Below are 23,548 nucleotides of genomic sequence, written 5' to 3' on the forward strand. Positions count from 1 at the left end.
GGTGCAGGAAACCATCCCGTATACACTCCAGGAATTCCTCCTCCACAGTATTGTTACTAATTTGGTTAGCCCAATCTATATGTAGATTAAAGTCACCCATGATAACTGCTGTGCCCTTATTGCATGAGTCTCTAATTTCCTGTTTAATGCCATCCCCAACCTCCGCCTTACTGTTTGGAGGTCTGTATACCACTCCCACTAATGTTTTCTGCCCCTTGGTATTTCTCAGTTCTACCCATACAGATTCCACATCATCAGAGCTAATATCCTTCCTTTCAATTGTGTTAATCCCCTCTTTAACCAGCAATGCTGCCCCACCTCCCTTTCCTTTTTGCCTATCTTTCCTGAATATTGAATACCCCTGGATGTTGAGTTTCCACCCTTGGTCACCCTGGAGCCATGTTTCCATAATCCCAAGCATATCATATCTGTTTACCTCTATTTGCGCAGCTAATTCATCCACCTTATTACAAATGCTCCTCTCATTAAGACACAAGGCCTTCAGGCTTGTTTTTTTAAACACTCTTAGATCTTTTAGAATTATTATTTACTGTGGCCATGTTTGATTTAAACCCTTGATTTCTCTGACTGCCACCTTTGTTTTTCTCCTTCCTGTCTTTTGCTTCTATCCTTGTTTCCCTTTCCTCTGTCTCCCTGTGCAGGTTCCCAACCCCCTGCCATTTTAGTTTAAACCCTCCCCCAGAGCACTAGCAAACACTCCCCCTAGGACATCGCTCCTGGTCCTGCCCAGGTGCAAACCATCCAGTTTGTACTGGTCCCACCTCCCCCATTGTGGAAATTGAGCCCCTGCCATCTCCAGTTTGATTCAGCCACCACTTCCAACATGGTGCAGACAAGCGATCGACTTCGGCCTATTATAGAATGGCCTCTTCCTGTGCTGTAACCAATCAGCCCGTCGAGCCCGTGCTGCTTCAGACTGTAACAGCACTCGGACTGTGCGATTGGACTGGGCCCGGAGCCAGTCACCCCGAGCAGATCCCGTGAAAGGAGCCTACAGACTTGTAACAGCTGAGGCCCCATCATTTTGCCAGCTATTTTGATATCCTATTGCGAACAGGCCTATTGATGATCCCACGATTCCGGAGCTGCTGGCACTGTGGAAACAACAATTGATGGGAGATAGCTGACCAGGGAGCTATAATAGGGCGTGCTCGGTTAGACTGCCATTCTGGACTTTGGTTTGACTTGCTGCTGAGGTGGCGGTGGGGGAAACCTCGCCAAACCATTCCACAGGCCGTTATGGGCAGTTTTATATTGTGCCAGCGCCTCTGGGTTCCTTCCACACGGTGCCGGAGCTGCACCACTCGCTCAGACAGGCAGACCAGAAAACAGGCCAAATGCAGGCCTACCCAGCCGCCAGCCTTAGCGAGTCCTGGCCACTTTGTGTATAGCTTGCAGCAAGTTGTGAGACAGCTGTACGTTAACAACCCAGCGTGGGACTAGCGTGGGTCTCGCACAAGTAAATATTCTGGACAGAGTCGGGTATTGGGTGGACTGTCTAAGGCCTGTTGAAGGAATGAGCTTGACTGGTCAAATGGCCTTTCCTTGTTGGATTTTTCTTTGCTCTTTTGACATAGTGTTGAGTTATTGGGAAATAAACAACTCCGTAGATTTGGCTTGGAGGGAGCGCTCCCCGTCATGTATCCTATTCAACGCCCGTGATGCTCCACATCTGTGGAAACTGTTGCAGAATTTCACCCCTGCCATTTTGCTTTCTTTCCCTCAAACAGTTTCCCCCCATATTTCAGTGAATAACTGAAGTCCTAAACAGCATAACCGTAGATAAAGAAGGAACGAACCTGGCACTTTTCATGACTTCGGGATGTCCCAATGAGGTAGATGGCACTAATCATCTCAACCCCATTGATTTGGAGTTGGTTAATTCCCTGGGTATTTCACACCTTGCGCACTCCCGCACAGGTGAAATGCATAAGGATTAGAGTCGCTCAACTCAATATGGTGATCATTGACTTTGCGGAGTCTCTGAGCCTGTGATGCATTGCTCAGTGTCTGTACAACTTGTATTGTATCTCCGTGTGTGGGGAATGCAACTCCAGACTGTTCGGAATTTCAGCTGTGCATTTCCCAGTTTAATTAAACGTGTTTTCGTCTGCCTCTGCTCCTTCTCGAGATGAAAATCTTGTTGACGTTTTTGTCAACTCCAGACTTCATTTCTCCAACATCTCCCTTTCCGGATATCTGACCTCTTCCCGTCACAAACTCTCAACTCATTCAGCAATCAGCTGCCCACATCCTGTCCTGCACCGAGTGCTGGTCACCCATCACTGGTCCCTGTCGATCTAAACCTGTCCCCAACGCATTAAATTGGAACCTTCTCCTCTTCAAATGCCTTCGTGGTCTCTGGAACTCTTGTCATTGAATCTCTCTAACTTTCTAATCAGAAAATGCTGAATATCTTCAGCAGGTCAGGCAGCACCTGTGGAGATGTTTCTCCAGAGATGCTGCTGAGTATTTCCAGCATTTTCTGTTTACATTTCAGATTTCCAGCATCCGCAGTATTTTCCCCTCTAACTTTCTACTCTTCTTGCATTTAAAATCATTCTTGTAACTCGTCCTGAAATTGGTTTTTGTAAAATTCCCTCCATAAGTGTGACGGGGCCTTTGTCCACATTAAAGGGGCTGATTAGGTGCCAGTTGTGTTGACGAGCCCAGCACCCGGTGTTGAGTCTAACGCCTGCTGGTGAGCAGACCTGGCAGCTCCTGGTTCACCCGCTCTTCAAAGGCTGTAGGAGGTGAAGTGCTGTCATTTGAAACTCTTTATTTGGAATAGACAAAGGCCGAGCGGTCATTTTAAGCTTCAGTCTTTAGCCACCGTCAAGATCTGTGTTGTGAATGCCAGCGTTTTACACAACACGCCGCCACCAGTTCAGCTAGCTGCCATTGAGCACATCGATTCGGACCCAGCTCGGTCGGTAAGATGTCTGAGGAAAGCCCGATTTTTAAAAAGAATATATTTTTAAATATAATTTTTTTTTTTTAATGAAGTGCTTCTACATACTATATTAAGGCAGGCCCCACCCTGGACAGACTTTCTGCAGGATGTGGTTGGATTTGCAGCACAAGTTGCCTTGATTGTGCTGCAGAATTCGAGGGGCTCTGTTTATATTAATTACCTTAAATATGCACACACGCACACACGTATTAAATGAGGTTTATGTTGGTAGAATAGCAACATTTATTTTTAAATAGAAAAAGCCATTGCTTTGCATGGGAATCTGCAGGTCAGGCAGCATCCGTGGAGAGAGAAACCAAGTCGACGTTTTAGTCGATGACCTTTCATCAGAACTGGAAAAAGTTAGAGACTCTCTGACTCTATGTAACAGATTTTAAGCAAGTGCAGGGAAAGGGGAGGAAAGAACAAAAGGGATAGGGTGGAGGGCAGGAGAAATTATTGCAAAAGTTATGATAATGGGACAAGTGAAGAAACAAAGGATGGGTCGAGAGGAGGTGTAAATGGGAAGAGCAGAATCATCAACAGCTGCTGTCCGAAAAAATGGGGCAGAGGTTGTGGTCTGAAATGATTGAACTCGATGTTGTTGAAGTTGCTGTAAGTGCCTAATCGAAAGATGGGGTGTTGTTCCTCGAGCTTTCGTTGAGCTTCATTTATTGCGTTGGTGTTAGAAAATAAATGGCTTTCCTTTTTCTTTTGTCTCCAGATTGTAAATGCATCGAAGGTTTTCGATGAAGTCCCGATCCCAGAGGACTCTGAGTTGGACCAGAGTCACCTCAGACGGCGGAGGTACCTGGTGGAATCTGATGATGAGGACTTTGTGACGTCTGCTGGTAAGAGGAGAAAGGAGTCCAATAGAAAGCTGGAATTAAATTTGGCTATTAATATCAGAAAGGCTGATTCTGTTTAGAGAGCTTTATTTTCCCCTTTCTCCCAGGCTGTCTTGAAGCCATTGGCTTCTTGCTGGGCTGAGGTTTCATGGACACTCCCCAGGACCTTGTCCAGCTGCCCAATATTCACGTTCGAATCGCTGCAGTCATTATAAGCGGCTATTTTACCATCGCAATCAAGCTTCCTTTCATCCTCGCCCAATGTTCACACCCTGCGGTGCCGGCGGAGGTCATGGGGCAGTGCCGGTGGAGGTCGCGTGCCGGCGGAGGTCATGGGGGCCGGCGGAGGTCACGGGGCGGAGGTCGTGAGGGCCGGGGCCGGCGGAGGTCGCGGGGCGGTGTCGGCGGTGGTCACGGGGCGGAGGTCGTGGGAGCCGGTGCCGGCGGGGGTCGTGGGGGCCGGCGGAGGTCGCGGGGCGGTGCTGGCGGAGGTCGCACTGATTGTCCCCTCCTTCACCTTGGGCCTCTGGGGTTAGTGTTGATGCCCCAGGTGCTGGTCTGACCGAGATTAGCTAACTCAGCACAGACTGGGGCTCGTAGCTGAAAGCCTTCCTTATCTGTACCGCTGAAAGGCTCCAACTTGCTGAGCCATTGCACAACTTGCCCTTATTGATGAAGCCAGTCCACAGGCTGAGAGTCCCTGCACTAAGACTTCTGGTAAGTTGATACAAAAAATAGTTAACGTCATAATTATGGACAGGGAAATGTCCCAGACAAAACAGTAACTGGTTGAAGGAGGTGTTGTGGTCACCTGTCCTGAATGTGGGGCTCTGTCCTGACTCACAGATCAGGGTTTGGGGCAGGAGTGTTGAGACAGTTTGGTTCAGACACTGGCTCTTCACACCTGGCCTCCAGTCCAGTCCTGACTGCTGTCGAAAGTCTCCCCTCCGTCTGCCAGCTGTCCTCATGGGTTGGGCAGGCTCGACCCATCTACACACGGGCCGACAGCACAACAATGCTGTAAATCTCCCTCCGACTGCACAGATGGCTGGTGTGAAACTTGGAAACGTCACACTGGTGTAGCGGAGCGTGATGTACTGAGGTTGGGGGGCTCCGATATTTACATTTTCATTCAAATTATTGACTAATTTAAATGCCTTTTAGTGCAGGAGCTGACTTTGAATTATCAGGAGTAGGCTGTCCACCCAAATCTCAACGTAGTCCTAAGAAAGCCCTGGAACCCTAGTAATTGTTCGTTGAGATTTTACTATTCTTTTCCACAGAGGGGAGTGCTGAGATCGAAGAGGGCAGCGCGACCGACACACCTGTTTATGCTACAATTGAAATTCCAACAATTCCAGTGACTTCTGATAAAACAGGTAAGGAAATGTCGGATTAAGTGGGCTCCTCTTCACCCTGACTGGTGATGTCGTACATGCTGTAAAGCTGGGATTGCTTTAGCGAGAGGAGAAAAAACCCAATCCTGTTTGTATCATATCAACTGAACTAAAGACCGTTAACCCAGCATTTATAGCGAGCCTTCTCGTGTGTTGGATTCTGACACACTTCGAGAATGTTGCTTGGGCCAATAGCTGAGTGGAGGTAATGACAGCTTGTCCCAGCTTCTCTTTGAAGCAGTTTGCATTGGAGTCAGTTTCCGAGATATCACGGGTCTTGAAGTAAAGAGTCAGCCCATATTCTGAGATCAAAGTCTACATGTAGCTTCAGCTGGTTTATTTTGTGCTGCAGAATGTGTTTCTGGTGACACTACGAGGGGTTCAGATGACAGTTATAAATTGAGCTTCAGTCTTGCAGTTTGTGTCGTTTTGAAGGTCTTGCAGAGATTGCTGTCTTGTCTTCTCTCCCGTGTCTCTCTCCTGTTCACCGCGTGTACAAGCATGTACTGCACACAATGTGCTGCTTAGCGTGTCTCCGTGAGAAAGTCTTCGGATTAAATGCAGGTGATTTTGATGATGATTTCCACATTCACAGAATCACAGAAACCCCACAGTGCAGATAGAGGCCATTTCGGCCCATCGAGCCTGCACCGACACATATCCCACCCTATCCCTGTAACCCCACGTATTTAATCCCCCTAACACTAAGGGTCAATTTATCATAGCCAATCAACCTAACCCGCACATCTTTGGACTGTGGGAGGAAACCGGAGCACCTGGAAAAAACCCACGCAAACACGGGGAGAATGTGCAAACTCCACACAGACAGTCACCCGAGGCCGGATTCGAACCCGGGTCTCTGGCGCTGTGAGGCAACAGTGCTAACCACTATGCCACCATGCTGCCTTCCTGAATGGATTAAAACATCCAAAAGGACGAGGGTTGGATTGCATTCCGAGCAGCAGGGCGACCGACGCTGGATTCAGGGCCAAGTTCCTGCCCACCGTTGATCCCCTGGAATTAAATTCCAGTTCAGCATCCCACTCCAGCTTCATTTTTCTCCCATTGCTTTTTTTTCTATCTCATTTCTTCCCCCTTTCTATTTCTATCTTTGGGAATTTCCGAGCTTTAGCCCCTCTCCAGGACTTGAACACAAGCCTAGGCTGACACTTCAGTGCAATACTGAGGGAGCGCTGCATCGTCCGAGATGCCATCTTTCAGCTGAGGCAATAAGCCAAGGTCTTGTCTTTCTGTAAAAGACTACGTGGCATTGTTTGAAGTCGATGAGTTCTCCCGCTTTTCTTTGCCAACAGTTATCTCCCCCAACCAACACCACCAAAACCGAATAACTTGACATCTGCTGTTTGTGGGATCTTGCTGTGTGCAAATTGGCTGCCACGATTGTTACAGAACAACACTTTAGAATTATTTCTTTGGCTGTGATGTGCTTGGGGCATCCTCGGAATGTGGAGTGGGTGCTGTGAATGCACGTTCTTTCAATCTTTCTCGCTGGAGATGTGCTGGCAGGAGTGAAGTCACTTGGAGGTAGGGCAGGAGATCATTCCCTGACCTCATCCGCACCCCAATTCTGCAAACACCTCGAACTCTCTGGCCCAGCCGGTGACCTTTGACGCTCCAGCTCTGTCCTCCAATGCAACCCCCTCCCTCCCTGCACTTTCCTTACTTCATCATTGATGGCAGAACCTTCACCATCTTGACCTGGTTCTCTGGAATTCCCTCCCTCAACCAGTCTGGCAACCATTTCATGCTTGCCTTCAAATATCTTCCGAAAGCCTTTCTTTTGGTCACCTTTCTTAACTGCTGTATTGCTGCTCAGCATCGCTTTCTCCTCTGGAGCACCTCACAACGTATTCTACATTAATTGCAATATTTCAGTGCTCGCGGCGGCCGAGCTCGCCAGAGGAGAGGAAGTGGTGCAAGGGAGAGAAACACCGATACAGTGGGGCTGTTGCTGAGATGGCTGCTGTCTGACACGCATCTCCTGCTGCCAGGCGAGGAGGCCCGAGGCCCTGGAAATGCTTCATAATTTTGGTGATTTCGCTTCCACCTACAGTACAGATTCCATGTGCGTAGTAATATATGAAACCTGGTGTGTGCCCAGCTTAATAAAATTGGGACTTTGAAGGAGTGCGTCGTATTGAGATACATTTCATTCATTCTGGAGATACATTTTCCCCAAAGTCTTGCTATAAACAGGAGAATGTCTAAACATGAAGAGCAGTCACTCCCCCGCTGGGTACAGACATTCGATCATGTCTTTGGATATTAAGGGAATCGAAGGATATGGAGATCAGGCGGGAAAGTGGAGTTGAGGCAGAAGATCAGCCATGATCTTGTTGAATGGTGGAGCAGGCTCGAAGGGCCGAATGGCCGACTCCTGCTCCTATTTCTGATGTTCTTCACGCAGGCTGTTTGTCTGCTTACATGGGATTTTTTTCTCAGTAGGGTTGGTTTTGCGCGTTTAGTGAACATGCTGTCCATTTGACTTTAATGTGAACCGGGAAACCAAACATCCGCTTACCTGCTTCTTATGGCAATTTTTTTACATCTTAATTGTGTAAATATGAAAAAGAGACAGATTACAACCAATCACTCGGCTGGAAAATTACCAGGGCCTCGGAGTGGAGTTGAGTGTCACTGGCTCGGAGTGGAGTTGAGTGTCACTGGCTCGGAGTGGAGTTGAGTGTCACTGGCTCGGAGTGGAGTTGAGTGTCACTGGCTCGGAGTGGAGTTGAGTGTCACTGGCTCGGAGTGGAGTTGAGTGTCACTGGCTCGGAGTGGAGTTGAGTGTCACTGGCTCGGAGTGGAGTTGAGTGTCACTGGCTCGGAGTGGAGTTGAGTGTCACTGGCTCGGAGTGGAGTTGAGCGTCACTGGCTCGGAGTGGAGTTGAGTGGCACTGTTCCGGAGTGAAGTTGGGTTAGGATTGGGGTTAGGCTGACTCTGCCAGCTGTAAATAAAAATACTAAAAAATTACACCCGCCGTAAAGAAAAGGCTCCAGTTACAGATACCTCATACTATGACTGGGTGTTAGGGGAATGACTCACCAATATGTAAAAAACAGCCACAAAAGCAGTGATGTGGAGCTCGAAGCGCTGCATATAAGGCTGGAACATCTGAAGTAGAAAGCTGGCAAGCAGACTGGAGCCTGGAAAAGCAGAGTGACTGTTTTGAAATGAATGCACTCCCTGTACCAGAGGAATGCCAAGGCTGCACAATAGTTGAAATGATTTGTCTCGATAGAATTTTTAAAGGTTTTTAATGATGCTCACCACACTGCTTCTGGCCGTTCCCTGATTTTAGCCTTGGCGAAAGATTGCAGCCTGAATTGTAATTCAGCAGGCTGAACGTTGCGATATATTTGAACAGCCGGTCAGAGCTGTATTTAAAATGGCGGACTTTGCTGCGTGACGTACAAGGTTTTGCCACAGACGTGGTGGGCTTGTGTAGAGGCAATAACCATTTGGACCTAGACTTTGTTTCAAACTTTCCTGACTAGTATTTTGGGATTATTGCTTGCAGTTCACAGGGTAGCAGCTGTTGAAATGGGACCCTTATTTATTACACTATATTGTTTACAGCCCTCCCAAAATAGAGAATAATTTCACGGTATGGAGATAGACTGCCATTAGCAGACTAATTCATTTCACTTGGGCTTAATATAGTCACCTGTATAGTTGAGATGTTGCACTCAAGTGCAGTTTTAAACTCAGCATTTTAAGCTTGGCCTCAGAATTATTGAGATCAACATTGTGCTCAATTTTTAAGCATTCTGTATAAATTATCACTAGGAATTGCTCGATGATAAAAGACCAACGTTCATCTATTTTGCATTCTCCCATCCTGGTAGTTGCCTGATACAAGGATAATGGAGTTATTAACAAATCACAGCGATCAATCTCTTATCAATGAGTCTACAACAGAGCCAGACATGAGGTGAGATAAACCCCAGGGGTGGAGAGCTCTTGGGAACCACTGGTCCAAAGTCACCAAACATTTACCACATGTCATGTCTCGTATCACTCATACTCGATCCCAAAATCTTATTTTCTGAAAGAAATCTTAGCTAATTTTCATCTGAATGAATCAACACTTCCTGTTTTCCCCACGCTCCCTCGGGAGCCTGTTCCATAGATTGACCACTCGCTCACTGAAATAAGGTTTTAAAACGGCGCGACCTGCTATCGTGGAATGGCAGCAGTGGGACTTGAGAGAGTTAACAGAAGAGAACTTGCGTTGGTCACAAGAGCCCCAGGAGGTGGACATTCCTTTGTGACTCCCGGGATGGGAGCGGAGACTCCCGGGACGAAGAGCGGAGACTCCCGGGGCGGGGTGGGGGGGTGGTGGAGGGGAGACTCCCGGGACGGGGGGTGGGGGGAGATTCCTCTCTCTCTCGATTCTCACCAGTGTTCCTCGATTGACAACAGCAAAAAACAAAGTCGTCATCTCATGGCTATTTGTGGAATCTTGGTGTGTGCAAAATGACTGCCAGATTAACCTCTGTCAAACACTTCAAAGTAGTTCATTATGTGAAAAACCTTGAGGCAGTGCTCTGTGTGATATATATACATTAAACTAGAGATTACAGTTTAGGGTCAATAAAAGACTCTTTAGGGCATTGGTTTAAGTCCTACTCCAAGGATTTGGGTACATAATCGAGACTGATACTTTGTCACCGTACTGAGAGCGTACTGTATTGTCACCGTACTGAGAGCGCGCTGTATTGTCACCGTACTGAGAGCGCGCTGTATTGTCACCGTACTGAGAGCGCGCTGTATTGTCACCGTACTGAGAGCGCGCTGTATTGTCACCGTACTGAGAGCGCGCTGTATTGTCACCGTACTGAGAGCGCGCTGTATTGTCACCGTACTGAGAGCGCGCTGTATTGTCACCGTACTGAGAGCGCGCTGTATTGTCACCGTACTGAGAGCGCGCTGTATTGTCACCGTACTGAGAGCGCGCTGTATTGTCACAGTACTGAGAGCGCGCTGTATTGTCACAGTACTGAGAGCGCGCTGTATTGTCACCGTACTGAGAGCGCGCTGTATTGTCACCGTACTGAGAACGCGCTGTATTGTCACCGTACTGAGAGCGCGCTGTATTGTCACCGTACTGAGAGCGCGCTGTATTGTCACCGTACTGAGAGCGCGCTGTATTGTCACCGTACTGAGAACGCGCTGTATTGTCACCGTACTGAGAGCGCGCTGTATTGTCACCGTACTGAGAGCGCGCTGTATTGTCACCGTACTGAGAGCGCGCTGTATTGTCACCGTACTGAGAGCGCGCTGTATTGTCACCGTACTGAGAGCGCGCCGTATTGTCACCGTACTGAGAGCGCGCCGTATTGTCACCGTACTGAGAGAGCGCCGTATTGTCACCGTACTGAGAGCGCGCCGTATTGTCACCGTACTGAGAGCGCGCCGTATTGTCACCGTACTGAGAGCGCGCCGTATTGTCACCGTACTGAGAGCGCGCCGTATTGTCACCGTACTGAGAGCGCGCCGTATTGTCACCGTACTGAGAGCGCGCTGTATTGTCACCGTACTGAGAGCGGGCTGTATTGTCACCGTACTGAGAGTCATAGAGTTATACAGCACAGAAAGAGGCCCTTCGGCCCATCGTGTCTGCGCCGTCCATCAAGCCCTGTCCAATCTAATCCCATTTTCCAGCATTTGGTCCATAGCCTTGTATGCAATGGCATTTCAAGTGCTCATCCAAATGCTTCTTGAATGTTGAGGGTTCCTGCCTCTACCGCCCTTTCAGGCAGTGAGTTCCAGACTCCAACCACCCACTGGGTGAAAAAGTTCCTCCTCAAATCCCCTCTAAACCTCCTGCCCCTTACCTTGAATCTATGCCCCCTTGTTATTGACCCCCCTACTAAGGGGAAAAGTTCCTCTTTATCTACCCTATCTATGCCCCTCATCATTTTGTACACCTCAATCAGGTCCCCCCTCAGCCTTCTCTGCTCTAAGGAAAACAACCCCAGCCTGTTTAGTCTTTCTTCATAGCTGAGGCGCTCCATCCCAGGTAACATCCTGGTGAATCTTCTCTGCACCCTCTCCAAAGCAATCACATCCTTCCTATAGTGAGGCGACCAGAACTGCACACAGTACTCCAGCTGTGGCCTTACCAGCATTTTGTACAGCTCCATCATAACCTCCCTGCTCTTATATTCTATGCCTCGGCTAATGAAGGCAAGTATCCCATATGCCTTTTTAACCACCTTATCTACCTGTTCCGCTGCCTTCAGGGATCTATGTACATGTACACCAAGGTCCCTCTGACCCTCTGTACTTCCTAGGGTCCTACCACTCATTGTGTATTCCCTTGCCTTATTTGTCTGTCCAAAATGCATCACCTCGCACTTGTCAGGGTTAAATTCCATTTGCCACTTTTCCGCCCATCTGACCAACCCGTTTATATCGTCCTGTAGCCTGAGGCTTTCCTCCTCGCAATTTACCACCCCACCAATTTTCGTGTCGTCTGCGAACTTACTGATCATACCTTTTACATTCTCATCCAAATCATTTATGTAGATCACAAACAGCAAGGGACCCAGCACCGATCCCTGAGGTACCCCACTGGACACAGGCTTCCAGTCACAAAAGCAACCTTCGACCATCACCCTCTGCCTCCTGCCACTCAGCCAGTTTAGGATCCAACGTGCCAAGGCACCCTGGATCCCATGGGCTCTTACCTTCTTGACCAGTCTCCTATGCGGGACTTTGTCAAAAGCCTTACTGAAGTCCATGTATACCACATCCACAGCATTTCCCTCATCCACACACCTAGTCACCCCCTCGAAAAATTCAATCAGATTGGTCAGACATGATTTACCCTTGACAAAGCCATGCTGACTATCCCCGATTAATCCTTGCCTCTCCAAGTGGAGACTAATTTTGTCCCTCAGAATCTTTTCCAATAATTTCCCTACCACAGATGTTAGGCTCACTGGCCTGTAATTCCCTGGTTTATCCCTGCTACCCTTCTTGAATAATGGTACTACGTTAGCTGTTCTCCAGTCCTCTGGTACATCCCCTGTGGCCAGAGAGGTTCTGAAAATTTGTGTCAGAGCCCCTGCAATCTCCCCCTTTGCCTCACACAGCAGCCTGGGATACATCTCGTCCGGGCCTGGGGATTTATCCACTTTTTGGCCTGCTAAAACTGCTAGTACCTCCTCCCTCTCGATGCTAATATGTTCAAGTATATCACAGTCCCCTTGCCCGATTTCTATGTCTACATCGTCTTTCTCCATAGTGAACACAGATGCAAAAAATTCAGTTAAAACCCCGCCTACATCATCTGGCTCTACACACAGATTGCCACTTTGGTCCCTAATGGGCCCTACCCTTTCCCTGGTTATCCTCTTGCCCATAATATACTTATAAAACATCTTAGGATTTTCCTTTATTTTGCTCGCCAGTGTTATTTCATGGCCCCTCCTCGCTCTCCTAATTTCTTTTTTAAGTATGCCCCTGCACTTTTTATACTCCTCTAGGGCTTCCTCCGTCTTTAGTCTTTTGTAACTGCCAAAAGCCCCCCTTTTTTCCCTAATGCATTTTTGTATATCCCTTGTCATCCAAGGTTCCCTTTGCTTGTTGGTCCCACCCTTGACCTTTATGGGAACATGTTGGCGTTGTACTCTCTCTATTTCCCTTCTGAAAGTCTCCCACTGCTTTGATGTGGATTTTCCTATAAGTAACTGCTCCCAGTCCACTTTGGCCAGATCCTGCCTTATCGTATTAAAATTGGCCTTCCCCCAATTTAGAACCCTTATTTCTGGGCCGTCTTTGTCTTTTTCCATGACCACCTTAAATCTCACCGAATTATGGTCACTGTCGCCAAAATGCTCTCCTACTGACACTTCCACCACTTGCCCGGCTACATTCCCTAGAATTAGGTCCAGTACCGCCCCCTCTCTTGTAGGACTTTCTACATGTTGGCTCAAAAAGCTCTCCTGGATGCACTTTAAGAATTCTGCACCTTCTAAGCCTTTCACACTCTGACTATCCCAATTAATATTGGGGAAGTTGAAATCCCCCACTATTATTACCCTATTATTTTCGCACTTCTCTGAGATTTGCCTACATATCTGTTCCTCTATCTCCCCCTGACGGTTTGGGGGCCTATAGTACACTCCCAGCAAAGTGCTTGCCCCCTTTTTGTTTTTAAGTTCTACCCATATGGCCTCATTAGAGGAACCCGCTAATATATCATCCCTCCTTACAGCAGTAATTGACTCCTTAATTAATATTGCAACACCCCCTCCCCTTTTACACCCCCCTCTGTCTCGCCTGAAGACTGTATTGTCACCATACTGAGAGAGCACTGTATTGTCACAGTACTGAGAGAGCACTGTATTGTCACAGTACTGAGAGAGCGCCGTATTGTCACAGTACTGAGAGAGCGCCGTATTGTCACAGTACTGAGAGCGCGCCGTATTGTCACAGTACTGAGAGCGCGCCGTATTGTCACAGTACTGAGAGAGTGCCGTATTGTCAGTACTGAGAGAGCGCCGTATTGTCACAGTACTGAGAGAGCACCGTATTGTCAGTACCGAGAGAGCGCCGTATTGTTACCGTACCGAGAGCGCGCCGTATTGTCGCGGTACCGAGAGAGCGCCGGATTGTCGGAGGTGGCGTCTTTCATTTGAAACATCACAGCGAGGTCCTACCTGCCTCTTCAGGTAAAAGATCCCATGTAATTATTCACAGAGGAGCAGGGAGTCCTCCCACTGCCCTAGCCAACACTTTCACCTCCGCCAACATCACCAAACAGATTAGCCGGCCCTTTATCTCATTGCAGTTTGTGGGATCTTGTTGTGTGCTAATTGGCTGCTGCATTTGCCTACATCAGTGACTCCTCTGCAAATGTAATAGATTGGCTGTGCAACACATTGGGATGTTCGGAGGCTGTGAAAGATACTATATAAATACAAGTTTGTTCTTATTTGTTGCAATAGATGGAGTTCTCTTCTCAGCTATCTATTAAGCCAGCATGATAGAAATGATTTGCATTCATATAGCACCTTACACAAACTCTGGATCAAAGCTTAAAGCCTTTGAAGTCACTGTTGCAATGTAGGAATCAGTAAATACGGCTGACAGCGAACCTTCAGATATATCAATATTTACACAGGAGGAGGACCTGCAGCCAGGACCATGCTCTGCTTCCTGTACCTAATTCATCCACCAACTTGGCTCTGGTGTTTACTTCAAAAGGCTCCCAAAATCTGCCAGAAGGGTTTGGAACCTTAGCCGAGCTGCACCAACAATAGAAGTGGAGATGTGTTTAAATAATTGTGACAGGAGTCATTTTGAGAAATGTCTGGAGACAGGCCCGATACTGGCTTGAATTTATTTGCCTTTTGACACTTCACTGGTCATGTGCAAGTGTACACGCATTCAGTCCTTTCAGACTGTAAACGTTCTCCTAGCCGGCCTCCGTAAGCCTGAGCTAACCCAAAACTTTGCTGTCTGTATCCTAACTCACACCAAGTCCCAAATTGTTAGATGCAGTAATTAAATGGAAAGAAGAGTGGATAATTAAATTAATCACTTTAACTTTGAGGTTTAACAGTCCTTAAACAAATATACACATTTATATGCCTTCCCAGGTCACAATGGGTTTATGACTGAATAGTTTTGGTTATGTAGCCTTGAGGCATATTAAGTGAAGTAGTAAACCCACTACTTAACTCGAAGATTAGCAATGAACTAGCCATTATCCTGGATAGATGGAAGTTACTTGGGTCTCTGGAGAGAAGCTACTATCCCTTGGGCGATCATCACATTCAGTTATTTTCAAACTTTTGTTTCTTTTCTCTCTGCCATCTGCTCCTTCCCATCTTCGCCTGATGAGCAAGAAAAAATCAAGGTGCTGACGATGCTGGGGAATGAATACGCTGCCCTCCCGGCCCCTCTGCGCAGACCTCCTGCTGGTTTACAGGCAGCTTTGTGCAGTCGAATTGCATGCAGCTGTGCTGTGAGTTTAGCTGAACTTCTTTCCTGTCGGATCCTTGCAGTCAGGAAATATGAAGCTATTGTCCCAGAAGATTAGGTGATTCAACTCGTAGAAATGGAAGGATTGTGTGTTAACCCAGAGAGCCCCCACCCCCCCCCCCCCCCGACACACTCTAAGGCAGATAGTCAATATGGTCAGATTGAATTCTCTATCTGTTCTAGTGGAATGCTTCACCAGGCACTTCATCTAAAAGCCTAAACCTTGGGGCTGAATTGTTCAAACTAAATCCATCACAGAATCAACCTGATACTGGAAAGACTTTAGTTTAATATACCACGGGTCCCCTGTGGCTCACTAAGGTATTCTTACAGCACCAAGTATTTTCCCTACATTCCAACATGACTACACTTCAACAGTTCTTCATTGGCTGGGAAGTGCTTTGGGGCGTCCTGAGGTTGTGAACGGTTCTATATAAATGCAAATTTGTTCTTCGTGCAATGAATGACAGCTGACTGTCTGGATACAGGGTGGAGTTTTTGCGGGAGGCTGGGGGAGAGAGACCCAGTTTCAGTTGGTCCTTGTCAAAGCGTGTGTTGGACGTAGCGGCGACCAGCTCGTGCTGTCCTGGGACCTACTTGGGTGCTTTAATTACATTATAACAGTGACTCCACTTCAAAAGTACTTCATTGGCTGTAAAGAGCTTTGAGACGTCTGGTGGTCGTGAAAGGCGCTATATAAATGCAAGTTTTTTTTAACTGCAGCAATTTCTTTCCCATCATGCTCTGCTAGTTGACCTGATCACTCGAGGGGCAAGTGGCTAAGTCTCCTACTCCAACAACCCCTGCTCGCACTAGCAGCATTCAAGTACTTTGAAGCTATAACGTTTACAGTGAAGATGATTTTACAGGGTTCAGCGACGTGCTGGCTTCAAGCATTGTACAACTGAAGGCTGCAGTTACCCTCACAATATAGTCGGTGTCAAATGTACTTCGAGTTATTATGGCTGCTTTTGGATGCATGTAGCAAGTTGATGTTAAAGGCGGCACAAAGGACAATGCGGCTTTTAATAACCTATTGTGTGTGTGTGTGTGCTTATTACATATCCGCTTCTCACTTAGCTAATGTGGCTGTTGGGTGTGTTCATTTATTTTTGAGACAGATTTATTTTTAAACCGGGTTTTATTGGTTTATTTTAAGGTGCAATCTTTCCCACAGATTCCTCCCCCGCCCCCCCCCCCCCCCCCAGCCCTGAGATTGGGGGGCTCAGTGGGAACAGGCATCAACTGTCCTTTGCATCACTCTATTGCTGGAAAGAAACTTCTTGTCTGCGATCATCTCTTATTTGGAGGAAAGGAGAAGGAAGAGGCGGAAGGAGATTCCTCCTCGCGAGGCAGTGCCACTCCATGTTTTGCCTCCATAACTTTCCTACCCGGCACCCAGAGCAGCCACGATCACCAAGACTTGTTTGATGGTCTTGTAAATTCGAGCAGTTTCAAAAAAGGAAAAGGCAAAGTAAATTCCAATACTCGTGTCTATCCTTCAAGCACCTGCAGCATCCTGCCATAGTCAGGGTCATTGGGTTTTGTTTTTCCCTCAGAGGATGGAATTGCAAATTCTGATTCCCAAAATACTGGTAAAATCCCAGAATCCCATTTGTATCATATATTGTGAGCAGTCCTGTGTGTTGTGCACACTTCCAGTTAGTGCCTCACCGGCCCGCTGTCGGTGCCTCGCCGGCCCACTGTCGCTCTCGCTGGCCCACTGTCGCTCTCGCTGGCCCGCTGTCGCTCTCGCCGGCCCACTGTCGGTGCCTCGCCGGCCCGCTGTCGGTGCCTCGCCGGCCCACTGTCGCTCTCGCCGGCCCACTGTCGCTCTCGCTGGCCCGCTGTCGGTGCCTTGCCGGCCCACTGTCGCTCTCGCTGGCCCGCTGTCGCTCTCGCCGGCCCGCTGTCGGTGCCTCGCCGGCCCACTGTCGCTCTCGCCGGCCCACTGTCGGTGCCTTGCCGGCCCGCTGTCGCTCCCGCTGTCGCTCTCGCCGGCCCGCTGTCGGTGCCTCGCCGGCCCACTGTCGCTCTCGCCGGCCCACTGTCGCTCTCGCCGGCCCGCTGTCGCTCTCGCCGGTCCGCTGTCGGTGCCTTGCCGGCCCGCTGTCGCGCTCGCCCGCGCGGCTGATAACACCCTTAATGTTAGAAATCACTTTCCCAACAACTTGGATTTATATAGCGCCTTTTAATGCAGTAAAATGCCCCAAGCCGCTGCACAGGAGTGTTTTTAGACAAAATAAAAATTGACACCGATCCACATAAAGATAAATTGGGGCAGGTGACCAAAAGCTTGGTCAAAGAAGTAGGTTTTAAGGAGTGTCTTGAAGGAAGAAAGAGAGGTAGCGAGGCGGAGAGGTTTAGGGAGGGAATTGCAGAGCTTAGGGCAGCAACAAGGCACGGCCGCCAATGGTGGAGCGATTATAATCAGGGATGCTCAAGAGGGCAGAATTAGAGGAGCCCAGATATCTCTGGGTGGGGGGGTTGTGGGGCTGGAGGAGGTTACAGAGATAAGGAGGGGCGAGGCCATGGAGGGATTTGAAAACAAGGATGAGAATTTTGAAATCGAGGCATTGCTTAATCAGGAGCCAATGTAGGTCAGCGAGCACGGGGGCGATGGGTGAACGTGACTTGGTGCGAGTTAGGTCACGGGCAGCCAAGTTTTGGATGACCATGTAGGGTGGAATGCGGGAGGCCAGCCAGGAGTGCGTTGGAATAGTCAAGTCTAGAGGTAACAAAGGCATGGATGAGGGTTTCAGCAGCGGATGAGCTGAGGCAGGGGCGGAGATGGGCGATGTTACAGAGGTGGAAGTAGACAGTCTTTGTTATACTGCAGATATGTGGTCCAAAGTCTCCTCCGATTTGCTATCAGTAGTGTTACAGGAGTCTACTAGTTCAACAGCGCGACTTACTCATTCACCCGTGGCCCTGGCCACTATGTAAGATTCAGTTTATGTTTTTCGAATTCTAGTTGATTTCAAAACAAAGAGCATCTTCTGAGTGAAACACAATACAGGAAACTTTCTGGTATCCGGGACCGACGTGGTGCTGGTTCATCAACAATTCCGGATAACCGAACGCTATAGTAAAAGATACGGAGCTCAGAGCTCCGTATAAAGCAACAAACCCTGTTGCAACAGCTTCAAAACAATCGGCACAAGTTGCAAGCGTCTCTGTAGCTTAGCAACAGCTTCAGCTACACCCTTGCACAGCAACAGGTGGAGTAAAAAAAGTAACTAAAAGTTTAAAAAAAAGTTACCTGAACCGACTCCTGAATTTTGCCGGTGGATAGAGCGTTCCGGTTATTTAGGGGCCGGTTAATCGAAAGTTTCCTGTACTGTAGTTTGAGACGTGAGGACTGAGCTAGCTATGTTTGGGTCGTGACCCTATGTCCTTAAGTACAGGCCCCTATGACCTTGGTGTTTTAGTTTAATTTCTTCCTCTTTTCTCCATCTCATTCCCATCTTCACTCCCTGAGGATCTTGTGTCTTTGTGTGGGCGTGTTTAGCTATGACTTGGACTGGTCTACATTAAGAACTGCTGGTGGTGTTGATGGGTGGGCAGCACACCTGATTTCCGTATCTGAGGAGGTACCCACCTTGGCTTCTCCTAGTTTCCAGTGCAGGTTACTCATTGCAAGACACTCGACAACTGACGGTTAAACTTGTGATAGCAGACAGTTCGAGGACTTGATTTCACAATCATTTCTGAATTAATTAAGTGTCGGGGATGATCTCCATGGTATCTCTCAGTTAAATCTGACTTGAACATAAAAGCCTTTCAAAAAAGCCTTATTAATGTTTTAAATTTATGATTTGCAAGACCCAACTTTCTCTCTTTACACACGCTGCTCATTTGCAGCATGGACTGGGAGGCCAAATGTAACATTTTTAACACTGTTGTGTAAGATGAAGTCCACAAAAGGTGTCGGCCATGGCTCGGTAATGGCACTCTCACCTCTGTGTCAGAAGGTCGTGGGTTCAAGTCCCACCCCGGAGACCTGAGCGCACATGGGCCTTTCAGTGCAGTACTGAGGGTCTGCTGCACTGTCTGCAGTGCCGTCTGTCGGTGGCCATCAAAGATTCCTCGGCACTATTTGAAGAGCAGCTGGGGAGTTCTCCCTGGTGTCCTCAACAAGATTTCTTCCTAGCCCCACATCACTAAAGCAGATTTTATGGTCATGTATCTCGTTGCTGCTCATGGGACCTTGCTGTGTGCAAATTGGCTGCCATTTTCCCCTACATTACGACAAATTACTATGCTTCAATAGGTATTTTATTGTCTCTGAAGCACTTTGGGATCTCCCGAGGTTGTGAAAGGTGCTATGTAAATGCAAGTTCGTTCTTTGTGCAAAATACATTGATGAGATGTTTGTAAGTAAGGCTAAAATCCTCCTACAAAAAGAAAATACTGCGGATGCTGGAAATCTGAAATAAAAACAGAAGATGCTCTCGATACTCAGCAGGTCAGGCAGCATCTGTGAAGAGAGAAACAGAGTTAACATTTCAGGTCGATGACCTTTCGTCATAGATGGGGGGAAATCGCTGTTTCACCTGGAAGGGGTGTTTGGGGCCCTGGACAGTGGGAAGGGGGTGGGGTATAGGGGCAGGTGTTGCATCTCCTGCGCTTGTATGGGAAGGTGCCGGGTGAAGGGGAAGGGGTGTTGGAGGTGATAGAGGAGTGGACCAGGGTGTCGCGGAGGGAGCGGTCCCTTCAGAATGCTGAAAGGGGAGGTGAGGGGAAGATATGTTTGGTGGTGGGATCACGCTGGAGGTGGCGGAAATGGCAGAGGATGATCCGTTGAATGTGGAGGCTGGTGGGGCGAAAGGTGAGGACAAGGGGAACTCTATCGTGGTTCCGGGAGGGAGGGGCGGGGGTGAGGGCAGAAGTGTGGGAGATAGAACGGACACGGTCAAGGGCCGTGTCAACCACAGTAGAGGGGAATCCTCGGTTGAGGAAAAAGGAAGACATGTCGGAAACACTGGTGTGGAAGGTGGCATCGTCGGAGCAGATGCGGCGGAGACAGAAAAACTGGGAGAATGGAATAGAGTCCTTGCAGAAAGTGGGGTGGGAGGAAGTGTAGTCCAGGTAGATGTGGGAGTCAGTGGGCTTGTAGTGAATGTTTGTCAATAACCTATCCCCAGAGATGGAGACGGAGAAGACGAGGAAGGGAAGAGTCAGAGAAGGGTGAGAGAAGGGTGGAAATTGGAAGCAAAGTGATTGAAATTGTCTGGTTCAGGGCGAGAGCAGGAGACGGCACCGATACAATCATCAATGTACCGGAAAAAGAGGTGAGGGAGGGGATCCGAGTAGGACTGGAACAGTGTTCCACATATCCCACGAAAAGGCAGGCATAGCTAGGACCCATGCGGGTTCCCATAGCAACACCTTTGATTTGGAGGAAGTGAGTTGAGTCAAAGGAGAAGTTGTTCAATGTGAGAACAAGTTCAGCCAGGCGGAGGAGGGTGGTGGTGGATGGGGACTGGTCGGGCCTCTGTTCAAGGAAGAAGCGGAGCGCCCTCAGGCCATCCTGGTGGGGGATGGAGGTGTAGAGGGATTGTACGTCCATGGTGAAAAGGAAGCGGTTGGGGCCAGGAAACTGGAAACTGTTAAAGTGGCGGAGGGCGTCGGAAGAGTCGTGGATGTAGGTGGGAAGAGACTGAACAAGGGGGGGAAAAAATAGAGTCGAGATAGGAAGAGATAAGTTCCGTGGGGCAAGAACAGGCTGAAACGATGGGTCCAGGGCCCTAAACACCCCTTCCAGGTGAAACAGCGATTTGCTTGTACTTGCAATTTAATATATTGTATTCGCTGCTCACGATGCGGTCTCCTCTACATTGGGGAGACCAAACGCAGATTGGGTGACCACTTTGCAGAACACCTCCGTTCAGTCCGTAAGGGTGACCCCGAGCTTCTGGTCGCCTGTCACTTTAATTCTCCGCTCCACTCCCACTCTGACCTCTCTGTCCTCGGCCTCTTACACTGTTTCACTGAAGCTCGAGGAACAGCACCTCATCTTTCGATTCGGCACTTTACAGCCTTCTGGACTCAACATAGAGTTCAACAATTTCAGATCATAGCCTCGGCCCCCATCATATACAGGTTGAGCGTCCCAAATCCGGAGTTCCGGAATGATCCGGACTCCGGGACGATTGGTGGCAGGGGTCTGGAATCTGTAAAATGTTCCGGAATCCGGACACCCTGAGGGAAGCTTACCAAAAACGCAACCTGGGCCCAGGCATTTCCGAGCTCGGAGCGTGTTTCTGATGTCCGACGTCCGGAAATATCGCAACATGAGCTCGGGCATTTCCGGACTTCGGACATCAACCGCGTTCCGAGTCCAGGAAAACCGGCTCGGCCTCGCTCCCGAGGTTGCCGGATTCGGGACGCTCAACCTGTATATATTTTTTTCTCCACACTTTTTTCTTCCCTCCCACAGGGCAGCTGCCTCTCACTCTGCCAGTGCAATTTACACCTCATCTCGAGCCATCCTTTGTTCCCTAACCTGTCCCATTACCATCTCCTCTTGCCTTGAATACAGTATCTCTTCATGTCTCTTAGCCTCTCCTGCCTTCTCTTGTGTTCTTTCATCCCCTCCCCCTTTCCCAGCCCCTACACTTGCTTCATAATCTGTTCCATTTCCTGCTTTTTTCCAGTTCTGACGAAAGGTCATCGACCTGAAACGTTAACTCTGTTTCTCTCTTCACAGTTGCTGCCTGACCTGCTGAGTATCTCCAGCATTTTCTGTTTTCATTTTAGCTAAAATCCTCTTGCTGGCCTCACTCCTGTTACTGATGGGCAGTGAGCTGCTGTATTGGCGGCACACAGCTTATTTACTGTGTGAGTACCAATGTGCTTGTTTTTTAAATAGCGTTTAAGTTGATCCACTTGAATCTGTTCCTTGTGTGATGCTGTGGTCTTCCATAGGTGTTGATCTCACTGGCTCAGTCTCCTCCCTCAGGCACTTTCTCCCAGTCATCCACCTCTTTGTCAGCTCAGCCGATTGGTCTTTTGCCCACCTGATCACCACATCCTTGTCTTTTGCCTACCATTCAGTCTCTCCCACCCCCGGTCTCCCAACCTCCTGCTAACCGCTCCCGAGCTTCCAATTCTCTATCTGTGAGCAGTAGTGAGGGAGATGTGCGAGGACCTCAAGGCTGAACCAGGGTAGAGTATATTTGAAGAGAAAATTGTCCTGGTTTGTCCTGAAGCTTTTCACTGGGTTACTGCTTCCACCCCAGTTGCCGCCATATGCTGAATGTCTTTCTGTTTTTCTGAGTTGCACCATATGAATCAGTCTCAGTTTGGCTCAGTTGGCAGCCTCTGAGTCAGTAGGTTGTGGGTTCAAGTCCTACTCCTGGACGTCAACACAAAATCCAGGCTGCGTTTTTCAAGTGAGATGTTAAACTGAGGCCCTGTCTGCTGATCAGGTGGAGGTAAAAGATCACATGCACAGTTCAAAGAGGGAACCGTGCATTCTCCTGGTGAGCTGGCCAACATTCCTTCCTTCACCAACATCTCCAAAAAACAGATTTACCGTCCTGTATACAAAATTAGCTGTTGTATTTGCCTACATAACAGCGGTGACTACACTGACTAAAGAGAGGCAAACTGGCTCCCGAACCTGGTGTCAAGTCAGCATTCTGTAATTGGCTTAAGAAAGATGAGGAGGGTTCTCAACCTTGGTTTTCAAATCCCTCCATGGCCTCACCCATCCCTATCTCTGGAACCTCCTTCAGCCTTACAACCCTCCCAGATCTCTGCGCTCCTCCAATTCTGACCTCATGCGCAACCCTGGTTATAATCTCGCCACCATTGGTGGCTGTGCCTTCTGTTGCCTAGGCCCTAAGCTCTGGAATTCCCTCCCTAAACCTCTCCGCCTCGCTACTTCTCTTTCCTCCTTTAAGACGCTCCTTAAAACCGACCTCTTTGACCAAGCTTTTGGTCACCTGCCCTAATACCTCCTTATGTGGCTCGGTGTCAAATTTAGTTTGTTCCTGTGAAGCACCTTGGGGCGTTCAAGGCGTTCTGTAAATGTGAGTTGTTGCCACTATCTTGCTGTGTTAATATTGCAGTGGTACTGCTGCGACAGGTCAGTGTTCCCAGCGAGTCGTAGAGCGAGCCCCAGCAGTGGTAACACTTGAAGCAGCAGCTTCCATCCCAGCTGTTTGTTGCAATATACATAGGGCATCAATCACTCTGGACATTGACGCTTGTTTCAAGCAGAGGCCTCAGCTCATGTCCTCTGCCCGGAACTGCTGAGAAGTGCCTTCTGCATGCATGGGTGAGGGCCAATAAATTCTCC

At 48.5% G+C, this 23,548-nt stretch overlaps 1 protein-coding gene across 12 annotated transcripts in view; it reads left to right on the plus strand.

Moving 5' to 3' along the window:
• The window catches only part of hspg2 (heparan sulfate proteoglycan 2), a 647,132-nt gene that overhangs the window by 158,079 nt on the left and 465,505 nt on the right, over positions 1-23,548 (plus strand). For all 12 annotated transcript variants that reach the window (XM_085966756.1, XM_085966759.1, XM_085966758.1 and 9 more), the window contains exons 2-3: positions 3,699-3,825; positions 5,106-5,201. In XM_085966756.1, the coding sequence (XP_085822882.1) occupies positions 3,699-3,825; positions 5,106-5,201 (223 nt within the window). The remainder of the gene's footprint in view (positions 1-3,698; positions 3,826-5,105; positions 5,202-23,548) is intronic.

The sequence above is a fragment of the Somniosus microcephalus genome, chromosome 25, assembly GCF_052327205.1.
Source record: "Somniosus microcephalus isolate GS21.2 chromosome 25, FLI_Smic_1.0, whole genome shotgun sequence".
In the NCBI taxonomy this organism is placed as follows: Eukaryota; Metazoa; Chordata; class Chondrichthyes; order Squaliformes; family Somniosidae; genus Somniosus; species Somniosus microcephalus.